The sequence below is a fragment of the Rutilus rutilus genome (assembly GCF_951802725.1).
Source record: "Rutilus rutilus genome assembly, chromosome: 4".
NCBI lineage: Eukaryota > Metazoa > Chordata > Actinopteri > Cypriniformes > Leuciscidae > Rutilus > Rutilus rutilus.
The window spans coordinates 35,464,759-35,487,491 of record NC_140212.1 but is presented as its reverse complement, the minus strand read 5'-3'; the positions used below and the strand labels follow the sequence as shown (position 1 = coordinate 35,487,491).

The window sequence follows — 22,733 nt, the reverse complement described above, 5'->3', positions numbered from 1 at the left end:
GGTTATTTACTTACCCATGATGTAAAAAAATAGCTCTGAATAAACAACAACTGAGCAGAAGCGCTTGTAGACCGCCGCGGAGAATACGCGTCTAGTGTGAACAGGCAGGCGCCGGACCGCGCGTGATTTTCCGTTCCGCGTCGCTTCGGCGTCCTGTGTGAACCAGGCGTAAGTGGGGCATCATTCTTCTCTGTGCTGTGTGTAGTAACAGGCTACCCGTTCCTATTTCCCGTTGCCCTCCCTGGAATGTGTGTGTGCGTGAAGTGGCGAGTGCAGGTAGCATAAAGCTTAATGTAGCCTAAGAATTTCCCCTCCGAGGTGAGGCCCAAGAGCGCTAGCTGCTATTTTTTTATATACCCGTTTGTGTCACCGTTTCATTGTCCTGTTCGTACGGCTGACTGCAGTGGATGTTGCGGTTTCGAACTACTGTATTTACCGAGCTCTTTAAAGACTTCTACCCTGCTCGGTATGAAATGTGTTGAAGTGACATGCGTGTTTTATGGGCTATTATATTAAACTAACTGTCAGGGTTCTGTCACTTCTGTCTAGTCTATTTCTTGGTTTTGTGACAGAGCCCTGACACTCCTGTTTTGTCTTGTCTGTGCGCCTTGTTTCATGTGGTTTCATGTCTTGTCTTGTTTTGTCTTTTGCTGTGTAGCATGCAGCTTGTGTTTACACTAGCTGTGTGCTTTCATGTTGTCATGTTTTGTGTGAACACGTGGCTTGTGAGTGTTCTCATTGGCTGCGTGTTCATGGCTGGTTATTTGTTTTACTGGCCATGTGCTTGTGTTTTTGTCATGTTTGGTGTGAGCACATGGCTTGTATGTTTCCTTGTGCCATGTGTTCTCCTGTGGATTGTCTAGCCCCTCCCATCTTGTTACCTGATTATTGATTTATTTTCCCCACCTGTCCTCCCTCGTTACCTCCTTTGTTTGTTCTCCCTATTTATTCTCCCTGTGTTTGCAGTCCTGTGCTGTTTCGGTCTGTCAGGGTTTGGGTAGGTGGAAGTAGCGAGGGCTCAAGTGCAGAGAAATAAGACTTTTATTAAGTATAATCAATAAAACAGGAACAAACAAAAACTACCCCGAAGGGGAAAACAAGACAGACTTGACTTGGACTGGACTTGGCAACAGGATCTAGGCAGGACATAAGAAGTACATTCGACGATGAAACAATCTATCGTGATATGTGTCATGATTTACAGTGTCAAAAGCAGCTCTTAAGATAAAGTAAAATTAGCAATGAAATGCAACCTTGGTCAGATGCTAAAAGGAAGTCATTTGTAGTTTTAACAAATGTAATCACAGTGCTATGAAGGGGCCTGAAACCTGAGAATTTTATAGGGTCTAGTTTAGTTGCCAATAGCTTGTTTTTTGCACTTCCTGACATCCAAAGCATTGTTTAGCTAACATTCAGATAAAGATACATAAATGTTCAGGCTGATGAACAGTATTTTGTTAAGATAAAATCCCTAAAATTAACTTAGCTATTGCCCCTCATTTGGCATGGTTTCCCAAAAATGTTTAGCTTGCTTTGACAACATTCATGCTTGTTACCACAGGATCTGGACAACATCTAGGATCACACTGGAAAGAGTTAAAACCTTTTAAATGAAGATCTGTAAAGCGTATTTTAATTTCACCAAATTATCTTTAAAATACAGTCTCTTGAAAAGGGACATTTCTTTTCTCTCTTTTTTGCATAGTTTATATAATATACATTTTGCTATTTAGTTTTATTATTTTTAATAATTGTTTTATATTTTCTTCATTTTGTACTTTGTAGACAGCCCCTATCCTCCGTGATTACATTATAAAATCTATGGGTCGCCATACATCAAAGCAGATTGAATCATGGTTTGAGAAAGCCAACATATTGAAATGCTATTTGATCTTAATATTATTCCTCTGAGACAACATTTTCTGACTGCATCTTTTTCTACAGCTTTAATGCTACAAGCACCAAACTCGCCACAGACCATGGGCCTGTTCTGAAGTTCGTTGCTTTATATTTTCAAACTGTCCAGATTAACAGTTTTGGTATAAATGTCAAAAATCTAAAAGATTCCCATAGACTTACATTGGCTAAGCAAAAAAGCCCCCTCTAGTGGAGCAGTATAGTTTTACAGTTTACTGCACTTTGTTTTTAATAATTCCTCTATTTACCTATGGCAGCTTATGAATCAGAAGTCTCACATTTACAGAGAATAGTTTTTTTTCAGCATTGCAAAATAAAGTGAATGGATAGGCCTACACTGTGTGTGTGTGTGGTTTTACACTTTGCTGAAAAATGAGAGTTTAAAAACAATTTATTGAAAAAATAAACCTATTTGCCATTATGGGAAATCATTCATGATTTGTTACAGTTTTTAAGGGCCAAATGCCTTAAAATGATCAAACGTCAAGCCAACTTGATCTTGGTAAACTTTTTTTGACACATTCAAGCACATTTTTTTCTTCATGGATAAGCAAGTAAGATCCATATGCATTATTGGCTGGTAATGTTTTCACTTTGAACATTAGGCATTCCAGATTCTTACTAAACTTATCTCTCCAAATAATCAAACAGGCACCCAGTGTCCGACTGGTATTTATGTAAAAATGTTGGCAAGAATGCATGCATTAAGAGAAAAAAAGGTTACTTGAGGATAAGTTATGCACTTATGTGGGCCAATCACAGCTGTCTGCTGTCAGGATAGACCGGTCACATTTGGTTGTAATTTGATCCTTCACAGTCAAGAGTAAAAGAAATCGAAACCAAAAGTTTAAATTCTTTGCCTGATAAGACACCATTTTAAGGTTGCTGTAAACCAAAGCTTACAAGTTCAAATTTATTGGTAAGTCTAGTAATGTCTTTCTTATAACATTCATAACGTTGTCATAGGAATGTCTTGACACTAGACGTGTATGTTCAGTTATGACTATACTATACCAAAATGTCTTCACTATTCAAATATTACCTTTTTATTAATATTACTAATATTATCATGAAAGCTGTTTAACACCGACTAGTGAGCCGAACCTGACTAGTTAAAAAGACCAAATCATGTTTATATTTACATTTAGTGTCTTGTACGGGTTTCTGTAAAGGGTTATATTTCGGGGTCGAGCGAGGACAACTTCTTCTTTCCTGGCGCATTCCTGTTCATACAAGGTCAGTAGAAGCCTATGAGACGCTAATATAGTCAAACAAACGTTCACATGCCTGTATGTGTGTGTATTTGGTATATATTTACAGTCAAACTCAATTAATAGTTTACTTAAAGGTATACTTGCGGAATCAAGCACAATGAATGAATAGATAATGTTTATCATATAATGTATTATATACATTTAATTTCTGTGAAACTTGAACTGGTACAGGTTTCAATGAGGTTTTCTCAACATTCGTATCGAGGTCAACAATTGTTATTTTTATAACTATTTCTCCCACGGGTATGTTGGGTCCTTCCTAGGAAACGGTGGCTAAGATACAATCCCTGACATATCTTCTCTGTTACCAATCCACCATCTTGTTTTCTCCCCTGCTTAGTAGTGAAGAGTACAACAGATGACGTTAATCAAGGTTGCTGCACACTTTTTAAAGTCAAATTAAAGGCTTTTTAAGACCTGAAGAAATAAAAAATAAAACTGTACATTAGGGGTGTGCAATATTGACAAAAAAAAATGATATCTCTATATTTTCGAAGTTTTGTTGATAATAATGTGCTTTTGTGCTGGTACCATGACTGGTTTAGGCTTGTTGTTGACAGCTGACTCACGAAGATATTTATATCTCTTTATAACAGTCATCAGTTCACAGCAGTGACAGAAATTTGCTTTTTTTATTAGGGTCATTATTTGCCACCTTAAATTGATTTCGAGGGGCATTTTTACCTATATATGGATTTTTTTTTTTTTACTAATTAGATGTATGCATCACCTTTTATGTCAAATTCTAACATTCAAAATAAATTATATTAGAAGAATAACAGTATAGGGAGCTAACCAATCAAATAAAATCATTATCAACAAAATCCATCTTTGCAGTGCAGAGGAGACAAAGTGGCATTAATATATTTACACAGCATTTACAATTGCATAAATATTGCTATGCGATTTTTTTTTTTTTTTTTTTTTTTTTTTTTTTTATTCAATATTTAAATATGAAATGATTTCTAATTTTAATGTTTTAATTAAAGGGTACTTTAAATATGAAACTAAAACCGCCAGTAGGTGGCAGCAAGTCACTGTCTTCTTCTTGTTCTGCTACGGTTTCATTTTGAAATTTCCGTCAGCGAAATAAAGAAAAAACAAACAACATTGACAATATTGTGTCTAAAATGTATCTCACAATTTTAACTTATTGTTCATTTAAAGGCACAATATGTATTTTTTTTTGCCCTAAAAATATAAAAAATCACTATATCTATGTTATATATTTTTTAAAGTTGTGTATTTACATTATCCCGACAGTTCCAATTAACTTCTAAATCCAGAGAAATTAATATTTTAATTCGAAGACACGGACCGTGTCTTTATTTCCGTTTTGTCGCCGTCAATGCCGTCATATCCGTGTTGTCTCTGGTTTCCGATCGTGCTGCCATGGCAACCAGAGCTATGACCCAGAGCCCTCTGATAGTAACCAAACTGACGCGGACAACTGTGTAGTTCGCAATGTCTATCTGCACGCTGTTGTTGTTTCGTTCAAACATTATGGACCATGGAAAGCAGACTTTGGATAAAAAAGGAGAACTAAACCGAGAATCAATATCAGCGCGGTGTTTTCGAGATGCCTAGTGCTCCCATAGACAGTATATAAAAGAGAGCTCCACGTCCGAGACTTCGACAACTCCTACATGTACTTTATTAAACAGGTGAGCACATTTACATAAAACTAATCAATATTATATAGTTCAACAATGATAAAATGTTAGAATATGATCTGTATGTTATTCTAATGTTGATCTAGCTTACTGCTAGTCTCATACAGACAAACTAACACATACATTTCAACACATTCAAATGCAGTTTAGAGTGATAGTGTAATGTTAGACCAAGTGAAACAGCGCTGCGTTACCTCACAAGTTTAATTTGTCTAATAAACTGACCTGTGAGTAGTAATTCTGCGTGTAGTTCGGTAGAATGAAATGTCCATATTCCTTTTATATCCGCGGGACTCGCGTCACGTGTGGACCTGATAGCTGTCTCTTAGCAATCCCGAACTGCTTCATATCACAGTCATGATAAAAACATCGATGTATTCAGTCATCCATAAACATTATTAGATCGGCCGGCTTGACGTTGACGACAACATCCATAATTCTTAGCATGTGTTGCGTCATCAAACTACGCCTTTGTTATTGTAAAGAGGTTAGCGACCCCTAGTGGAGAAAAATTCCATACTGTACGTTTAAATGTTGTATAAAATATCCCAGTTGCAATTGTGCTGGGGAAGACGGCACTCTTGCTCATGTAATATTGTAATATAACTACATGCATAATATGATATAAATATAAGACAAAAACTCATTTGGGGACATGCCTATAACCGCACACATCACACAGTGAAAGCACGAGTGACACATGCGATGTCAGCTCGCAGTGACACGCACAACATTAAAACAATGATTACAATATCATCATAGACAATCGTACACCCCAACGCACATAAAGAATGAACTTACAATTCAACAACTGACATTACCAATTTTCTTCTCCTCTCCTTTCACATGCAGGAGACTGATGTAATATTGTGCCGTAAATGAGGCGAATTGTCACATTAACAAGCAAATCCACAAAGATAGAATAAATAAAAAAATATGTACGCTAATTACAGTTTGTAGTCAACCAGAATAATACTTTTACCGCCGCCGTTCCCGCTGTGGTAAAATTGGGGATGTGTATTTGCTACCTTTTACCGCTAAGAGGCGCTACAATCACAGACTTTGAAAAGTGTCAGTTTATTCTCTCTATTGCGTAATCTGCCGCGGCTCGTTAAGAACTGCTAGCAGATAAATTCAAGTGAAACGTAGTTAAACAAATTCATAATCACAATACTGAAATTACAGTACAAATTTAGAACTGAAACAAATGTAGGCTTCTATTATTACTTCTATTAGTTTTGCATGCGCGTAAGACATATAGCTTTCAGACGGTAGCTGTGGTCAACGTGCTACACCATGCGCCTCGCTGGGCTTTAAGAGTTCAGAGTTGGAAACTCAGCTCTATAAACTAATTTCATAATTTTGTCTTTAGTTTAATATTTGTCGAAAATAAAAACTTTTGAAATGTGCATTTATTGATTCAAAACACTTTTCGGAGCTTTGTTATTCATTGTCTGTCCTTTTTATTAACACACGTTTAGACGATAACATTGTAGACCCTATAGCCACATGCTGTTAACCGATGTTGGCCGACAGCGTTTATGTTTAACTGGTCTTGATGCTTAAATAGGTAACAGTTTATTGAAGTAAAGCGTTTTGTTTAATTAATAATGGCACAATACAATATAAATTTGCTACATTCCAGTAGAGCCTCTGTTGCACTGCACAGACAACAAAAACCCGAAGGTGCTGTAGAAGGAGATTATCAGCCGATCGCACCAGAAAACTCAGATGATGAATCTCATCTTTAATCTGCTAAATTATTGTTTTGTGAATCATTCACGAAATTGAGATGACTGACAGTGATACCCAGCCATAGCAATGAAATACATTTTTCAAAACAGATCCATAGGCCTATAAACAACTCAGAAAAACTGACTTGGCTACAAAAAAATAAGACTAATTTATAGTATTGATTTCAATATAAAAATGAATGAAAATGTAAAAGAACACTAAAATTGTAATATAAACCCATCGTACATTTCTAGGTTTAAATAAAGAGTCGGGACAGTTTATTTATTTATCACAGGGTTGGATCGAGTTTAGCTTTTAACGAGGCAAAATGAGAAATACAAAATCTTCTTGCGACATTTTAAATTTGTATTGCCAAAGAAATTGCAGCTTTGCTGTGTGCAATTAAAATAGTACAAAATGAAAATAGTACAAAGCTACATAAATTAAGAACAGGTGTATTTCTTTGCCTCTCTCTCGCTGACGCACTGGATCTCTTTTTAGCAAGTTTCTTTTGTCTCCCTCACTGAGCGCGCCGGGTCTCTTAAAATCAAACAGAGTAGTACAGCTGATCATTTCGCTGCGTGTCAGTCACATCAATTGCAAAAACCAACTGTAACAAATTATTTAGCCTTTGTTGCTTAAAAGAAACAGAATACCTTTTTGAATTCACCTTACAATAAAACAAGGTTGATCGCGAATTAAAGAGCTCTGTATCTGCTGATCACTCCCATTCGTTTCTTGGCATGAACGCGTTTCGTCAACAGTTCATGTTTAGATAATGCCAGATTGCTGACAATCATACACACTGCTCAAACATTCTAAAACTCTACAAAACCAGTTGAAACAACTGGATTGAACCCTTCAAATAAAAAATATATATATTTATGAAAACCTTTAAATACTTTAGCTAATTTAATAAGATATAGAGCTTACATTTGGACACATTGAGAAATTTATCCTGAAAGGAACTTTGCCTTTGCCTGCTCTTTGAGATAAAATCTGTATCATCAGGCTGGCTATCCGAAACTCTCGATGTGAAAGAGGGGCGGTTAACACTTAATTGTCCTGTACCCCAATGATAAAGCCACTGAACTGCCCCTACAAACCCCCACAGGCTCTCTGAAAGGAGAGGTGCGCTATTCTATACATTAGCATTATTATGTTGATAACGAAGGAATTCAATAATTTAGGCTACATGTAGTAATGTTTCTGTCATAAAATTGTATTAACTAAATATTTCAATGATTGAAGAATTAAAATGCTACTTAATTAGCTAAACTTATTTAGCAAAACTAAATACAATCTTCAAACGCATGTTCATTTGTTGTCATGAATAAAATGTTCAACTCCGTATTAAATTCCACTGTTTTTTTTGGGATCCTGGGTGTGATTCGGGGGGGTTGAACTATCACACCTGAGAACTGTCACACACTATCTCACTCTCTTTATAAGCCTTGGACTTTCTCTCCCTGTTGCCGAGTATTGAATTGCGTTTAGCACTCCCCTAGTGTTAGCTCCTCTACAGAGCCCTTCCAGTGATCTTAGTCTTGCCTTGTCCTTTGTGTTTTCCTGTGTTCTGATTCTTGCCCATGTTTCCTGGATTCACCCTTAGCCTAGCCCTTTGGACTCTGTTTGCACCTCGTTTGGATTATTGCTGTTTACTTGGATTATCTCTCTTTGCCTTGCCCCTGTTGGATATTGTTTGCCGATCGTCTACCCACGCTTGCCCTAAGGATTACTCTGTGTCATGCCTCTGCCATACCTGTTTGCTGTTTATTGACCCTGCCTGTATTATGACCATGTTTTGGAATAAAGCCTTGCATGTGGATCCGCACGTCTCTCGTCTTGTTCGCCCCGTTACAGGTAGGCTATTTCGTGCTGCTGTTAAACCAAATAACATTTATAGAAAATTATGAACTGAAATTAAAAAATATTGAAACATTTTGACAAAGAAATGATCTGATCTGTTTTTACATTTTAATTGAGAGTGAATTAGGCTACATTTAACTAGAGGGAGATTTTCACTCTGGCCTTGTCCTCTCCTCATTGGGAAGCGCTCATACACATGATAAACCTGTTTGAGTAGATCCTCTGTGCCTCTCGTTGGTTTCAAATTACATAATCAGAGAATATTTGTTCACATTTAAAGCTTTAGACATGTTTCTTATCATGACTGAGCTGCAAATGGCCTAGTTTTGGTTCATTTTTTTGACGCGCAGCAGTTTCCGGAGACAGAGACCACAGAAAACTTTTTGTCGTTAGCCTATTGTGAGTGTACATTAATGAAAGCAGACCTTTTACAGTTGAGCCCAGAATAACTCTCTTATCTGTATGACCAAAAAATGATGGAGTGTATGAAGTTATTTTAGCTGTTAAATAATCCAAGTGAACATGCCGCCGTGTCTGTCGAACGCTAATTCAACCTGCCAGAATAAAAAAAAATATTTTAGAACAATGCGTAGCGCCACTCGGCGTGATGTGCCAGTAGACTCAATTATAAACTTCAATATTTCATTAAAACAATATCAAAACGCTTTGTGACATTTTGAAAAGCTTGCATGCATTAAGGCCACTGAAACCAGGATCGTAACTGAAACACGCTGCGTGTGATCTCTCAATACAGGAGCTGAAGCACTGGTTCTGATTGTATTGTTTGTCGCTTAAACGTGCGTGTTGCATATCTTTATTATATATTTTTATATGGTCTATTTGTGAAGTAGCATTGATTACTTTTGAGGGAAATCCCCGTCCCCCCTGGCAAATCGCACCTTCCTTACAACCTTGTTCTTAAAAACTATATAATTTTTTTTTAACAGAACTGCTTTTGAAATTACGATTGGAATTATTATTATACAGATGTAATATTTGTTCCTATTGTAAAATGGAAATGCATGGTAATTTTATTTTATAAATACCCTATAAAAAAAAATAAAAAAAATACTAGGCCTATGATGTTACAAAGTTTTAGTACACGACAAATCTCTCTGCATTAATAATAAACAAGTAATAAAAACTCAGTGAGTGTTTTAGCGCAATTTTCTCACGTCATGGGATCACAACACTAAGAGATAGTAAATGAAAGAGAAAATAAGTTGCTCGAGAATATAACTTTCTCTTGAAATTCAAATTAACTTTCTGAAATCAAATCAGCAATGGATAATAAAAAAGGCACAATCACTTGACTAGTTGAACATCAGTTTTTTTATTAGCTCATTATTTTTTACATCTTGTGTTCACTCAATGTCCTCGATTTTCTCTGTATCAGCTTCCTTTTCTGCTTTGTCCTCTTCAGATTCTTCCTTCTTTTCTGCTTGACTATTGGCTTGTGACTTTGTAAACTCTTCTTCTGCTTTCGAGATATTTGCCAAAACATCCTCTGAAAGCCACGAGTCATCGTAGAAATCAGATACGCCTGATGAGGAAGCCGTTGGTGTGGATGTCGCCATCTTTTGTCGCTTTGCTGAACGTTCTTCCATTTATTTTGCAACAACCTCTTGTCGTTTTCTCATATATTCTTGCTCCTTCTCCAAATCTTGATCGATACCTTCATTGATTTCTTGCCGTAATTCAGTGGAATTAATTGTGCTCATGACTCTTGTGAATACCTTCCTTACGTATTTCTGTGGAACAATAGTTTTATAGGTGAAAAGGCAATATTTTTCTTATTTCCCTTCATATAAAGTTTTCATTAATTTTTGAAGCATAAAGGAAAGATTTTTGATCAATTCTTTTTTTCTAATATTATTGTAAATTTTAGAAGCTATCGATTGCAATTTGTTTCAACTCGATAGCTATTATGGTTGCCGAGAAATTTGCAAAAAACTGAATTTTTTCTGGAATTTCCGGGAAATCCAAAATCTTTTCCTGGATTTTTTTTGTGCGTTCCCGAAATTAGACCTTCCTTAACATAATGCCGAAAACCCGAAGTCTCTAGGTGGTCTGGTTGAGGAGTAGATAGAAGTGCAAGATTGGTGCGCACAGACAGAACAGAAATCATGAGTTAACAATCGCAATTTTGTCCGGTGGAAAATTGCGCTAAAAAATTACAATAGCACATCTTTGTTTGGGATTTGAACCCGTGTCATCTAAACAATTGATATCTAAGCTTCTGGGTTCGCGGTTCTACCACTCAACCATGAATTTACACCCTGATAAATGCCCAAAAGTTTGTTTGTCCAGCAGTCAGTGTGTTCGCTCCCACGAGAGAGAAGCTCTCTTCATTCGTCTCATTCCTCAATAGAATAGTAAAAATAATCAGCGTCATTGCACCTAATTTATTTTCACTGACTGCGAGATGACGTTTTTTATTTGTTATCGCGCTGCTCCCCCGAGGAATAGGCTTCTGTTACCCACCGACGTCTACAATATGAAATCTTTAACTGTTGACTCTATTTTTCAGTTCTAAAAGTTTGTTCTGTTCGGTTTAAAATGTACTTTTACATATTTAATTTTTTGCTTTTGTTAAATTTAACCAATTCTGTTGTTGCCTAATAGGCCTATTTAAAAAAAGTTGTATTTATTTTTTGTTCTAAAAGTTTGTGCTATTGGTTTTTTTTTTTTACATATTCAATCAGTGTCATTTTTGTCAAAATAATGAAAAAAGATTTTACAAGACCTTGTGCTGTGTATTTAAAAAAAAAAAACAATCAGACAAACAGACATAATAGTTCACTGAAATATTGAAGTTTGTTACACCTGTTACACCTTTTCTCAAGAAACCTTCACTTGATGATAGGGATTTTAATAATTCTCGCCACTTCCTTTTATTACTAAAGCATTGGAGAAAACGGTTCTCATTCAACATTCAACAATCTTTTCTTGGCTCAAATACATTTGTTGAAACTTTCCAGTCTGGCTTTAAGCCTCTGCACAGCACCAAGTCTGCTTTATTACAGGTTTCTAATGATATACTGTTAGCGGCTGACTCTGGTGACTCTGTGTACTGTTAGACCTAACCTCGGCTTTTGATACAGTTGATCATACAATTCTCTTATCCCGATTGGAATGTTTTGTGGACATCCAGGGAACTGTCCTCAGTTGGTTTAAGGTGAGACACGGCAGGCAAAAAAATACACATTTAGGTCTTTATTTTACTACACTTTGTCTGTTTGAGTGTGCAGATTTCGCCTAAATTCATAAAAAGTTGGCGTTCTAAATCATCCCGCTGCTCCGCGATCGCTGCCTGCACCCCGTCATCACATACACCGTTAGAAAGCTCTCTCTCTCCTTTGCAATGCTGTCGGATCCAAATATGGTCATTTCCTGTCTATCAGCAACCAATCATGAAAGTAAAACAGGTGATTTAACTCGAAATGCGCAATCTCATTGGCTGATGCCAATTTCTGACAATGTGATTCGTTCAGAATCGTCACGTGACGCGCTCTGACATTTCCGCGGTAGTTCAAAATGTCGAAAGAAATGCGTGTAAAATTCTCTCAGAGAAGCCGAAAACAGTTGTCATTAGCTAGAAGACACAAGGGATTACCAACGAAGACAAAAGATGATGAAATGCCATCGCATAGTGCATGGGTTTTCACTATTTTTGTGAACGCTCCACACGCACTGATAGGACAAAGTCAGTAGGAGAGCCATACGTCGTCCTTTCAGTTTCGGTTCTCAATCGATCAAGTGTTTACATGTTCTCTCGATAAACCACCTCTTTCAATCCGATCGAAATTATTTACAATAGAGCTGACGCTTTGAGTTTGTAATGGGTTATGTTATGAAATATCTGTAGTGACTGACTGCATGATATCGCCGTATTTTTACAGCCATGCGAGGCACAAATTAAAGCTTGGCGGGCCGCATGAGGCTCGCGAGCCGCGAAATGAGTAACCCTGACATAGTGCGTCGATGCGTTACGAACAAGCTGTAACATTTTGAACACATCTAAATGTAAGTCAAAAAGACACATTACATTTCAAAGCACTTAAAACCCACGAGCCAAATCCTGAAAACAGTCCCCTCAGTCAGCTGATGGTGAAGCTAACCAACCAGGCTCCCTTCAGCACTGGTTCAAAACAACTCAACAGAACAAAACTAATTATGAATCATTCAAAATATCAATATTTAGAACACTGGAGAAAGCAAACAAAGTAGACTAAATTGTTATTTGACAGAGTATCTGCACACTGTCAGAGAAGAAGAGACGGATCCTGACTAAATACAGGCTCAGTGACGACCAACTGGGTCAGACAGAGATGCACTTCCTCCTCCACTGGGAAAAAGTATCTTCACTAAGTGATTTACACCTTGGACAAATAGCCAAAAGAATAAAACTTCCCAAAGTTAGCACCAGAAAAGAAGCTGGAAGTTCTCCTAGGAGAGGGTAAAGCAGCTCCACTGACAGCTAAATATGTATCTGCCTGAGGGACTGTGATATATTTAGTTTTTCCATTCCACCTGTGTGATGGACTGTTGATGTGTTGTTTTGGATGTTATGATCAGTGATGGATGAAGCAATAATGAGTTTTGGATGTTCAACTAGGGCTGGGACGGTATGGATTTTTTCTTACCGCGGTTGAAAAGCAAGAAATTCCCGCGGTATTGCGGTAAACCGCTTTAAACCTCAACCCCCCCCCCCCCCCCTCCCCCAGTTTTTTTTCTGTGACGTCGCGGCTGGAACAACAAACAAAGTGTGGCGATGATGATCTCAGGTACTGTTTATGTGCTTTATTTAATGTTAAAAGCATGCAATGTGACTTTGAATATCGTTTAGTGCTCCAGCTTTGTAGCTGTAAAAGCAACAATGGATAATTCACCTCAGATCTTGAAATTAAACAAATGGAAACAAGAACGTTCAAACTGTGAACATACAAGTGTATTCTTTGGCAAATATTGTTTTAGTAACTCAGTAGCCTATGTATTTTTAATAATGTTTAAATGGTGTAATATTTGTGAATTTAATTATGTAGCCTACTTATACATTTTCTTGCAAGTGCCGTCAAGATTCCTCTCTGGTGCTGTGAGTATGCACTTGCCGCGACTCCGCGAGGGTTAACAAATGCGTTCTTCACGTGAGAGAACTGTGTTAAATAAGCACGTGCAATTAAAAGTTGAGGTCCTGCTTTTACTTTTTTTTTTATTTACGGTGCGGCTTGGACGCGGCGTCCGTCGAAAATAGACTAGGCGCCTATCTTTAGCGAAGCGGCGCGGAGAGAGCTTCTGAAACGCGCCGCGTCGTGGCTGTTGTAAACACAAGCATTGACTAGAGTGGGCGCGATCAGCTCCGGGAGCCGCATCGCAGCAGTAACGCGCCACAGGGGTTATAGTCAATAGCCTACAAATGGAATGTTATTATGTGTCATGGAACAACTTGCGAACGGTCAGATTTGCTCCATCTTTTGATGATGTTTTGTTTAGAAAACCTTGAATCCATGTAAGACACAATGTTATTAGACACAATTCATGTCATTAGAATCAATGAATCTATGTCATTAGACACAACGTGAACACGTGAAGGCCAGTGTTTTTTTTGTTTTTTTTTGCGGTGATGACGGTGACAAGCTCAGACCCGCGGTAGGCGTCACGTGACCGCGGTATTGCGGTAATGCGGTAACCGTCCCAGCCCTATGTTCAACAGTGTGATACATGGATTTTACTTGGACCTAAAGCATATTTTGTCTGTAATTCATGGCTTTCAATAGAAATTAGTGGAATTTTGCCATAAAAATCTTTAAAGGCCGTTTTCTCAAAATGAGTTTTTTCTCACACTCCTAGTGACGATTTTCCACTTCTGTAGCACCTACATACACCAAACTTTACAGTCGTATTCCTAACTATATTGTGAATAGTTAACCAAGGTTATAGTCTTTGGCCCCCATGAAAACTTTAAGAGCAGTAACATTGACCTGGATTACCTTTCTTCTCCTACCTCATCCTGCATTAAAAACTTCTGAGATAAGAACCTCAAATTCGAAAAACAAATAAATGCGGTGATTAGTTCTTGTTTTGTCCAGCAACGTCTTCTCTCTAAGATCAAATCCTCTCTCTCTGAGAAAACCTTAGAGATTCCTATCCATGCGCTCATTACATCGCGTTTGGATTATTGCAACTCTCTTTACTATGGCATGTCCAAATACTCTATTGCTCATCTCCAATTAGTACAAAATGCTGGTGCAAAGTTCCTCAAAAGAAAACGTAAATTTGATCATGTTTCTCCTATCTTAAAATCGCTGCATTGGCTACCTGTGCATTTTAGAATTGAGTTTAAAATTCTTCTCTTTGTTTTTAAATCCTTAAGTAATCTGGCACCAAGCTATTTGTCCGAGCTTCTCTGTCCACACAATCCCACACGAAACCTGAGGTCTGGTGATAAGAGACTTTTGTCTGTACCCAGATCACGGTTAAAGCATAGAGGAGACAGAGCCTTTGCTATTGCCGGCCCTAGGCTGTGGAACAGCCTTCCGGTTTACATCAGCTCGGCACAGTCTTTAACCGTTTTTAAATCTCTGCTTAAAACTTACTTTTTTTTTCTTTAGCTTTTAATTCATTGTGAGCTTTTGTCATGAATGTGTGGTTTGCCCATGTCTCTTAATCTTGTGTTTTGTTCAGCACTTTGGTCAGCCATGTTTGCTGTTTTTAAATGTGCTATAAAAATAAATACAAACTTGAAGATAAAAGGCTGTGGCCTATCAAATGTAGCTGGTTTCAATGAGTTTGAGCAAACTCTGGTGTTTGGTTTCAAAAAGGCTTTTAGTGGTGTTTCACCGACATTGACATGTCATGGCTACCATGCTCTGGAACAGATTTTATTCTTCTTTTTATGAGATTGCAATCCAAAATTGGACTAATGTGAGCAAAGCAACATGTATCTGATACACTGTTATAATGATATAATACATTTTATATGATAAATAATTAGCACACTACACATAAGCAGTTAATTTTCAACTTTTAATTTAAAACTATATTCAAGCTTTAGAACATATAAAGATTTAAAAACTGCTAAACTTAGGTTTTCATATGTTATTTGTAAACAATTATTAAATAAATTCAATTGATACATTTGCATTAATATAGATATAATTATTTCAGCAGTCTTCTAATCTTCTGAGAAATTAAACTGTACCAACCCTCTCACAAGAACTGAATCAAACTAACGCTCTCCATGTTTTGTGTAAATAGCTGGGTTTCCATCCAAACGTGAAGCAAATCTTTTCAAACTTCGCAAAAAAAAAAAAAAAAAAAAAAAAAAAAATTGGTGTATTTCCAGCAAGTTGTTAGAGCAGATGACGTTGTTATTAGTAACCTTGTAAGCAACAGTAAATAAAACACCATCAGCAGAAGCAGTCACGTGGATTTAAGGTTCGCTATGTCAGAATTTATTCGGCAAATGTGTTTCCATCTCACCTTTTGAGAGTGTAAAAACTTTTTTGCAAAGGGATTTTTTTCCCTGCGTTTCCATCACTCGTTTCTGATGTGATACTTCAGAATGGGCATAAAAACAGGGTGAAGAAAACAGCTATTTCTGCAGATGTCACACTTTCAGGGGCATTTGGTCTATAACCATGATGAATCTGGTGCAAATTCAGTCTTCAGTGTCCTTCCACAGGTTTTTGGGGGGTTTTATTCAATGTATTAATATGATGAATTAACTTATTTTCTTATTGAAGTCAGGGTCTTAGAACTCAGAAACCAATAAAAATAAAGAAACATCTAACTTAATACCACATTTAATAAATGTACTAAGCAATCAACGTTTTGGTAAGTCACTTTTAGTTGTATAACGCTTTATATTATACAGATTGAGATTGTTTGAAAGCAGCTTTACAGTGATAAACAGAAAAATAAAGATCCAATGATGCAAAGAGAATTCAATTCTGCTGTAAAGCAGCTCTAAAAGGACAATAGTAAAGAGTCACATTTGAGTTGAAAGCAGTTCAGTGTTGATTCATTTCGGTTCAATAATTGTGAAAAATACATACATTTAGAAATTAGTTAAAATTCTAATTAATTCAGCCATAAAGCAGCTCTGGAGAAAACAGTGACGTCATCATCCAACTAAGTTGAGTTCTCTTAAAATAGTATATATGCACACATTTCCATTAAAACTATAGCTCTGATTTAGAAGCTAAAATAATATTACATGAATGTAAATAACCCTTTACTCCTAGAATAATTTTTGGTGGGTTTCATAAGTGATCTATGAGCAGATTTCGTTATTAATTTTGCCTTGTTTTATTGTGCGGGAGAGAATGAGACAGAGCCTGAAAGCACGTCTCATGGAAAATATGCGAGACGTGTGCAACCCGGCATTACAGAATGATATTGTTTATTATTTTCCTGTTATGCATAATTTATGTTGTCAGTGTTTGTAAAGGTTTGGCTGAAAATCACATTTAAAGCACAGGAGAATGAGTCTCTATGAGGAGAGAGATGAGGAGAAGGATGTTGTTCACTACCAGAACCAGAGAGCAGCATCTCCAGAGCCCAGCCTTATGTCTATGGAGAGTGATGAATCCATAGGAGCCCCCCATAACTTCAGTGATGAATCCATGGGAGCCCCCCATAACTTCAGTGATGAATCCATAGGAGCCCCCCATAACTTCAGTGATGAATCCATAGGAGCCCCCCATAACTTCAGTGATGAATCCATAGGAGCTCCCCATAACTTCAGTGATGAATCCATAGGAGCCCCCCATAACTTCAGTGATGAATCCATGGGAGCCCCCCATAACTTCAGTGATGAAACAGTGACCTTTAACCCCAGGTGAGCCAAAAATCAGTACTAGGGACAAGAGAAAGAATTATAACTTAAACATCAGTGATAAAAGGAGATAATCTGATTCACTGAGGTCCCTTTCTCAGTATCAGACCAAAGAAACGTCATGTGTCTATGAAGGGTGACAGTGACTTGAGTCTTTTGAATCATTTAACTAAATTGTTTGTTCAAATAGTTCAGTGACTGTTATTTACACCGTAGTGAAAAGTTTGATAAGTATTTTTTGTGTAAACAAATTAAAAATGTATACCCCAGTTTCACAGACAAGGCTTAAAGGGATAGTTCACTTTGAAATTAATTTTTGATATGTTTTAGCTTACCTCAAGGGCATCCAAGATGTAGGTGTCTTTGTTTCCGCAGTAGTTTCAATTTTGATATTTTTAAGTCAAACCGTTCTTGTCTGTCAGTCATATAATGCCGGTCTATGGTCACTGGCTCAAAACACAAGCACAGAGTCCAAATTAAAACAATTCCCCATCGTCCAAATGAAACAATTCCCCATCATAAGTACACATTGATGGCCTAAGACACGAAACGAGCGGTTTGTGTGAGAAAACGAACAGTATTTATATCGTTGTTATCTCTTGAAAACAGCACATGTCCAAATGATCTGATGGCGCGGGCGGGTATAGATAAATACATTAGATGTCGCTAGGCTACGGTTTCGTTCCAATGAACTGCAGTAGCCAAGGCGACATCTAGTGTATATATCTAATATATACATATAATAGTATATATATAATAGTATAATATATAATATATACAATATAATATCTAATATATACATATAATAGTATACCTGTCGCCTTCGCTACTGCAATTCATTGGAACAAAACCGTAGCCAAGGCGACATCTATGTATATATCTATACCCGCCCGCGCCGTCAGATCATTTGGACATGTGCTGTTTTCAAGAGATAACAACGATATAAATACTGTTCGTTTTCTCACACAAACCGCTCGTTTCGTGTCTTAGGCCATCAATGTGTACTTACGATGGGGAATTGTTTAATTTGGACGATGGGGAATTGTTTTAATTTGGACTTTGTGCATGCTCTTTGAGACAGTGACCATAGACCTGCATTATATGACTGACAGACAAGAACGGTTTGACCTAAAAATATCCAAATTGAAACTACTGCGGAAAAAAAGACACCTACATCTTGGATGCCCTTGAGGTAAGCTAAAACATACCAAAATTTATTTTCAAAGTGAACTATCCCTTTAAGCCTAGTCCCATACTAAAATGCATATTTGAGCTGTTTTAAATTAAATAAACTTATATCTTAAAATACATCACTTCCATTGTTTTGTCTCAAGATGCACACCCGTAATGTTTTTTCCTAAATGTCCTAATTGACCTAAAACCTAATCCTGGCTTAATTTCATCCCTGTCTGTGAAACCAGGCCATTATGCTCTTTTAAAAAGATCTATATTTTTCCTCTATTGTAAACTGCTACAAGTTTCTTCATTTAATATTGTAGGATTTGAGAATGAACCAGACCCAAATAAATCTTTCAGGCTAATCGAGAATCAGAATTTCATAGAAACTCTGATCGACATGCAGGAACCTATATCAGACAATCTGCCATTTGAGATGCCATCCAGTCTAAGAAAACGTCTCCGGTTACTATCGTAACCTCGGTTCCCTGAGAGGCGGGAACCAGACATTGCGTCAGCTGACGCTGCGGAAACTCCTCCCTTCTCCACTTTTGTTGAAATCTTATAGGCTAACGCCCGCTTGGAACAGCTGGCCAATTGCCGTGAAGTATTTAACTGCTGACAGGCTCGCGGGCAGTATAAAATGCAAACTTTACTGATGAGTCTTATGAAGTCTATTGTATATCACACAAAACATGAAGTGTCCGTTTTAACTCCAGAAAATCACAGTAAGAGCTGAATAAAACAGTACAAGAAGTGTGCATTAATGTCTTATCCATTAACTCTCTCTTCCTTGTATTATCTTCAACATACATAGCGAATTACACAAAAAAACATTTGTTACAACTAACAGTAAACAAATTCAGGGGGTGCTAAATAAACTGGTAAACTTTATATACGTAAAAAAAAAAAGTATGGAATAATGTGCGCACGCTCCCTTTCATTACTGCCGTGACCAGTATCGTTCCGGAGACCGTAAGCTGGATCACGAAAAGTTGGTACATATCCATCCTAGTGTAACAACTTCAACCACGTTGTCCTCAGTGACTCAGATTCCGGGAGTCTATGGAGACTTTTATGTTCGTTGGTACATCAATAAACAGAACGTAATGTTTTTTTGGCACAGACATTGCATACATGTCTACAGCGAGTAAACAGAATTGGCGGACTGCTGTCACTATGGCTCACTCAGAGTCTATAGAGACTCTTATGTTCGTTGTGACATTCTTCAAACAGAACGTAATCTTTTTTTTTTGGCGAAGACATTGTATATCACCAGCTGCTACAGCAAGTAAACAGAACTGGCGGACTGGCGTCACTGTGGCTCACTCAGAGTCAGGCCGGATCTATGCTAATAGGGCAGATTGTCACCAGTAGGGGGAAATCTGAAACCACACATTTGGAGAGATTGTTTATTATTTATGGGGATTATAAAAAAAGTATTGGGTCATTTTTATAATCATAGGCTTGTTGTTTACACACACTGTAGACACACATCTGTGTTCAAACACCTTATAAAAATGAATTTGGCATAATAGGTCCCCTTTAATATCAATTAATGTCATTGATGAACTTACAGACCTTTTTGATCACCTTACAGTTTTATGGATGTTGTGAATGTTGATCTTTCAAAATTCTTTTTATGTTTAAAATCAGTGACTCAGAGCACATAAAAAAATAATAATTACCAAGTCACATTTCAGCAAATATATGGTTTCAACTTCTCGGGTGAGTTTTATAACATTGGTCAGTTTTAATGAGAAATATGTTTGCATAATGTGACAAAGGGAGAATAATAGCTAATAGGTAATTCTCTATAATTGTCCAGATTTGCCAATCCCTGCCTTAAAACACTTAAAACAAGCTAAAAAAAAATTATAATAATAAAAAAAACATTCATTCATACAATAATAATGATTCATAATTTTTTTTTAAATATGGTTTGTTGAAGACGCTATTAGATATATTAGCTGTTTCACTGCATTTACATAGTTTTGATCAGTAGGTGTCCCCTTCGAATGGAGATTCACTAGATGTTGGATGTTCAATAGACATAATTTACTGTAGAAGGATTGGTTCATTTAAAATATTTAGCTTTCTGCTGAAGTGTTTCATTCTGATTTTAAATAAGGAGAAACTAGAGGATTTTATAGTCCTGTTCCCGCAGGATTCTGTCCCGCTCCTGCAAAAAATAAAATGTTACCTTCTTTCTGTCCCAACTGCAGCATTCATGTTTTGTCCTGCTCCCATCTGTAAAAGTAAAAATATACTTTTTTCAGTACGTTCATGAATTGGTTTAAAGTTACGTTTGGTTGCACAACCTACAAATCCCAGCATTAACGCTCTCAATAAATTGTTATTAAAGGATCTATATCCACAGACCACTGTTAATTCTATCAGAAAAGCAAGCATAGGCTACTGCATGCATGATTTGTCATGGCAGAAAGCATGCAGAGTGCTCCCTTTATAATCACAAAAGCTGTCACTCATTTTAGTTTATCACAAAGGTCCATTATAATCAATGAAGCCATCTACACTGCATAATGAATCATTTTACATAAGAGTCTACATCGAGTCTGTTATAATGAGAGGATTCAAGAGCATGCAGAACTCAGCACCGAAAAAAAACTCGTTCAAGAAATCAATGTTTTGTTCAAGTGAAAACATTTGAAACTCTCCAGAGCACAAACACAGATATGCAATGGATCGATTGCCAAATATTTTTCACCAATATGGTATTGTTACGGAGAAAACGTCTCAGGCTATGACTGTTAACATGATTCCCTTTAGAGGGAACTCCAGCTCTTCAGGCGACCCTGGTATATAGTCCAGTTCCAGAATATAGAATCTTATAACAGTGATGACCAAACTAACTGCATCACTGATAAGGCCAGGAGGAGACAGTAGGGCATCCAGGAGAAACAATTTATCTTCCTCTTTATTTCCTGAAAGATTTTTAAAAAGTTGTCTTTCTCCCATGGCACAGGCCGTCTCCTTGGTGTCCCAGAGAGACAGGTCTGTGGCCCAACGCAGCTCTGTCATTAGCAGTGGTGGAAAGAGTACTGAAAAATCTTACTTAAGTAAAAGAATTGCTACTTCAGAAATAATTTACTTAAGTACAAGTAGAAGTAGTACTGAAAAATTATATGACTCCAGTAAGAGTAAGTACAAGTAGAAGTACTAATAAAATAATATGACACAAGTAAGAGTAAACTTTACTACGGTATAAAGTAGTTCAGTATTATTTTTCTATTTTTACCCAAAATGAGTCGATGTGAGCATCATTGAGTGCTAAACACTCTATTCATGAGGGGGCCTTCTGGCTTCCAGTATGAATGAAACAGACATTCAATTAAAGTCCACCATTGAGACTCGCAGAGCCATACATTTTACAAAGCTCCTGGAAATCCATTAATGGACAAATGCATTAGATATCGTTACAGCTGATGAGCACATGAGCTTCCAAAACTGCGAACTTAAAAATTGGAATATGAGTATAGCTCACTTACATTCACTAAAATAGATAGTGAATGTAAGCAGTCTGCCAAACGTTAGTGATACTACGTTAGTTTGAACGCCCCGCCACGAGCTGGACTGGAAGTTTTCATTGGTTTTGCACCTGAGTCAGACCTGTCAGTTATGCACAGGGGTCTACCACAGTAAATATGCCCGTCAAATGCCAACTTGCCCTGTTGCTCCATCAGCACCTTTACCTTTATTGTACTTTTTACTTTTGTTGAAAAATAAATGTAGCGAAGTTGAATTCATCTCAAGTAAAAGAAAAGAACACAATTTATTACACTCAAAAAAACGCTTGTCCAGCATGCTTTTATAATGCGCCTCCTGCTTCTTGGCCTGCCAATCACAGTTTAAATTGGCCACAGAACAAGTGGCAACCTCCACCAGCTCCTCGTAAGCAGGGGATAGAGGTGGCGGATCATCTAAATCCAGAGGTGGGAGTAAGTCACACATGTGCAAGTCACAAGTAAGTCTCAAGTCTTAACCTTCGAGTCTCAAGCAAGTCCAAGTCAATTTTGTGAAAAGCAAGTCAAGTTAAGTCACTGCTTTATGTCAAGCAAGTCAAGTCGTAGCTTGGGTCACAAGTCACTGGCAAGTCATACAAACGTTTGATGATTTCACTGAATTTATATATTAAAATAAGTTAAAACTACAGAAGTTGTGGACTATGGTTTTATTTGCAATTTTTTTTAAAATATGCATTTCCACATACAGCTGAGTGGTTACTACAAT

The 22,733-nt window shown here is 37.1% G+C and overlaps 1 protein-coding gene across 8 annotated transcripts in view; it reads left to right on the top strand.

Annotated features, from left to right (window-relative positions):
• The first annotated feature begins 2,745 nt into the window (after positions 1-2,745).
• Positions 2,746-22,733, top strand: part of LOC311289754 (NACHT, LRR and PYD domains-containing protein 3-like) — a 37,258-nt gene continuing 17,270 nt past the window's right edge. The window contains exons 1-3 of one of the 8 annotated variants that reach the window (XM_084407991.1): positions 2,746-2,836; positions 3,066-3,153; positions 16,950-17,309. In XM_084407991.1, coding sequence (XP_084264117.1) covers positions 16,954-17,309 — 356 coding nt within the window. In that variant the 5' untranslated portion in view covers positions 2,746-2,836; positions 3,066-3,153; positions 16,950-16,953. Of the gene's footprint in view, positions 2,837-3,065; positions 3,154-8,377; positions 8,462-16,908; positions 17,310-22,733 lie in introns of those variants that run through there. The other 7 variants (XM_084407993.1, XM_084407992.1, XM_084407995.1 and 4 more) reach the window with 7 other exon arrangements.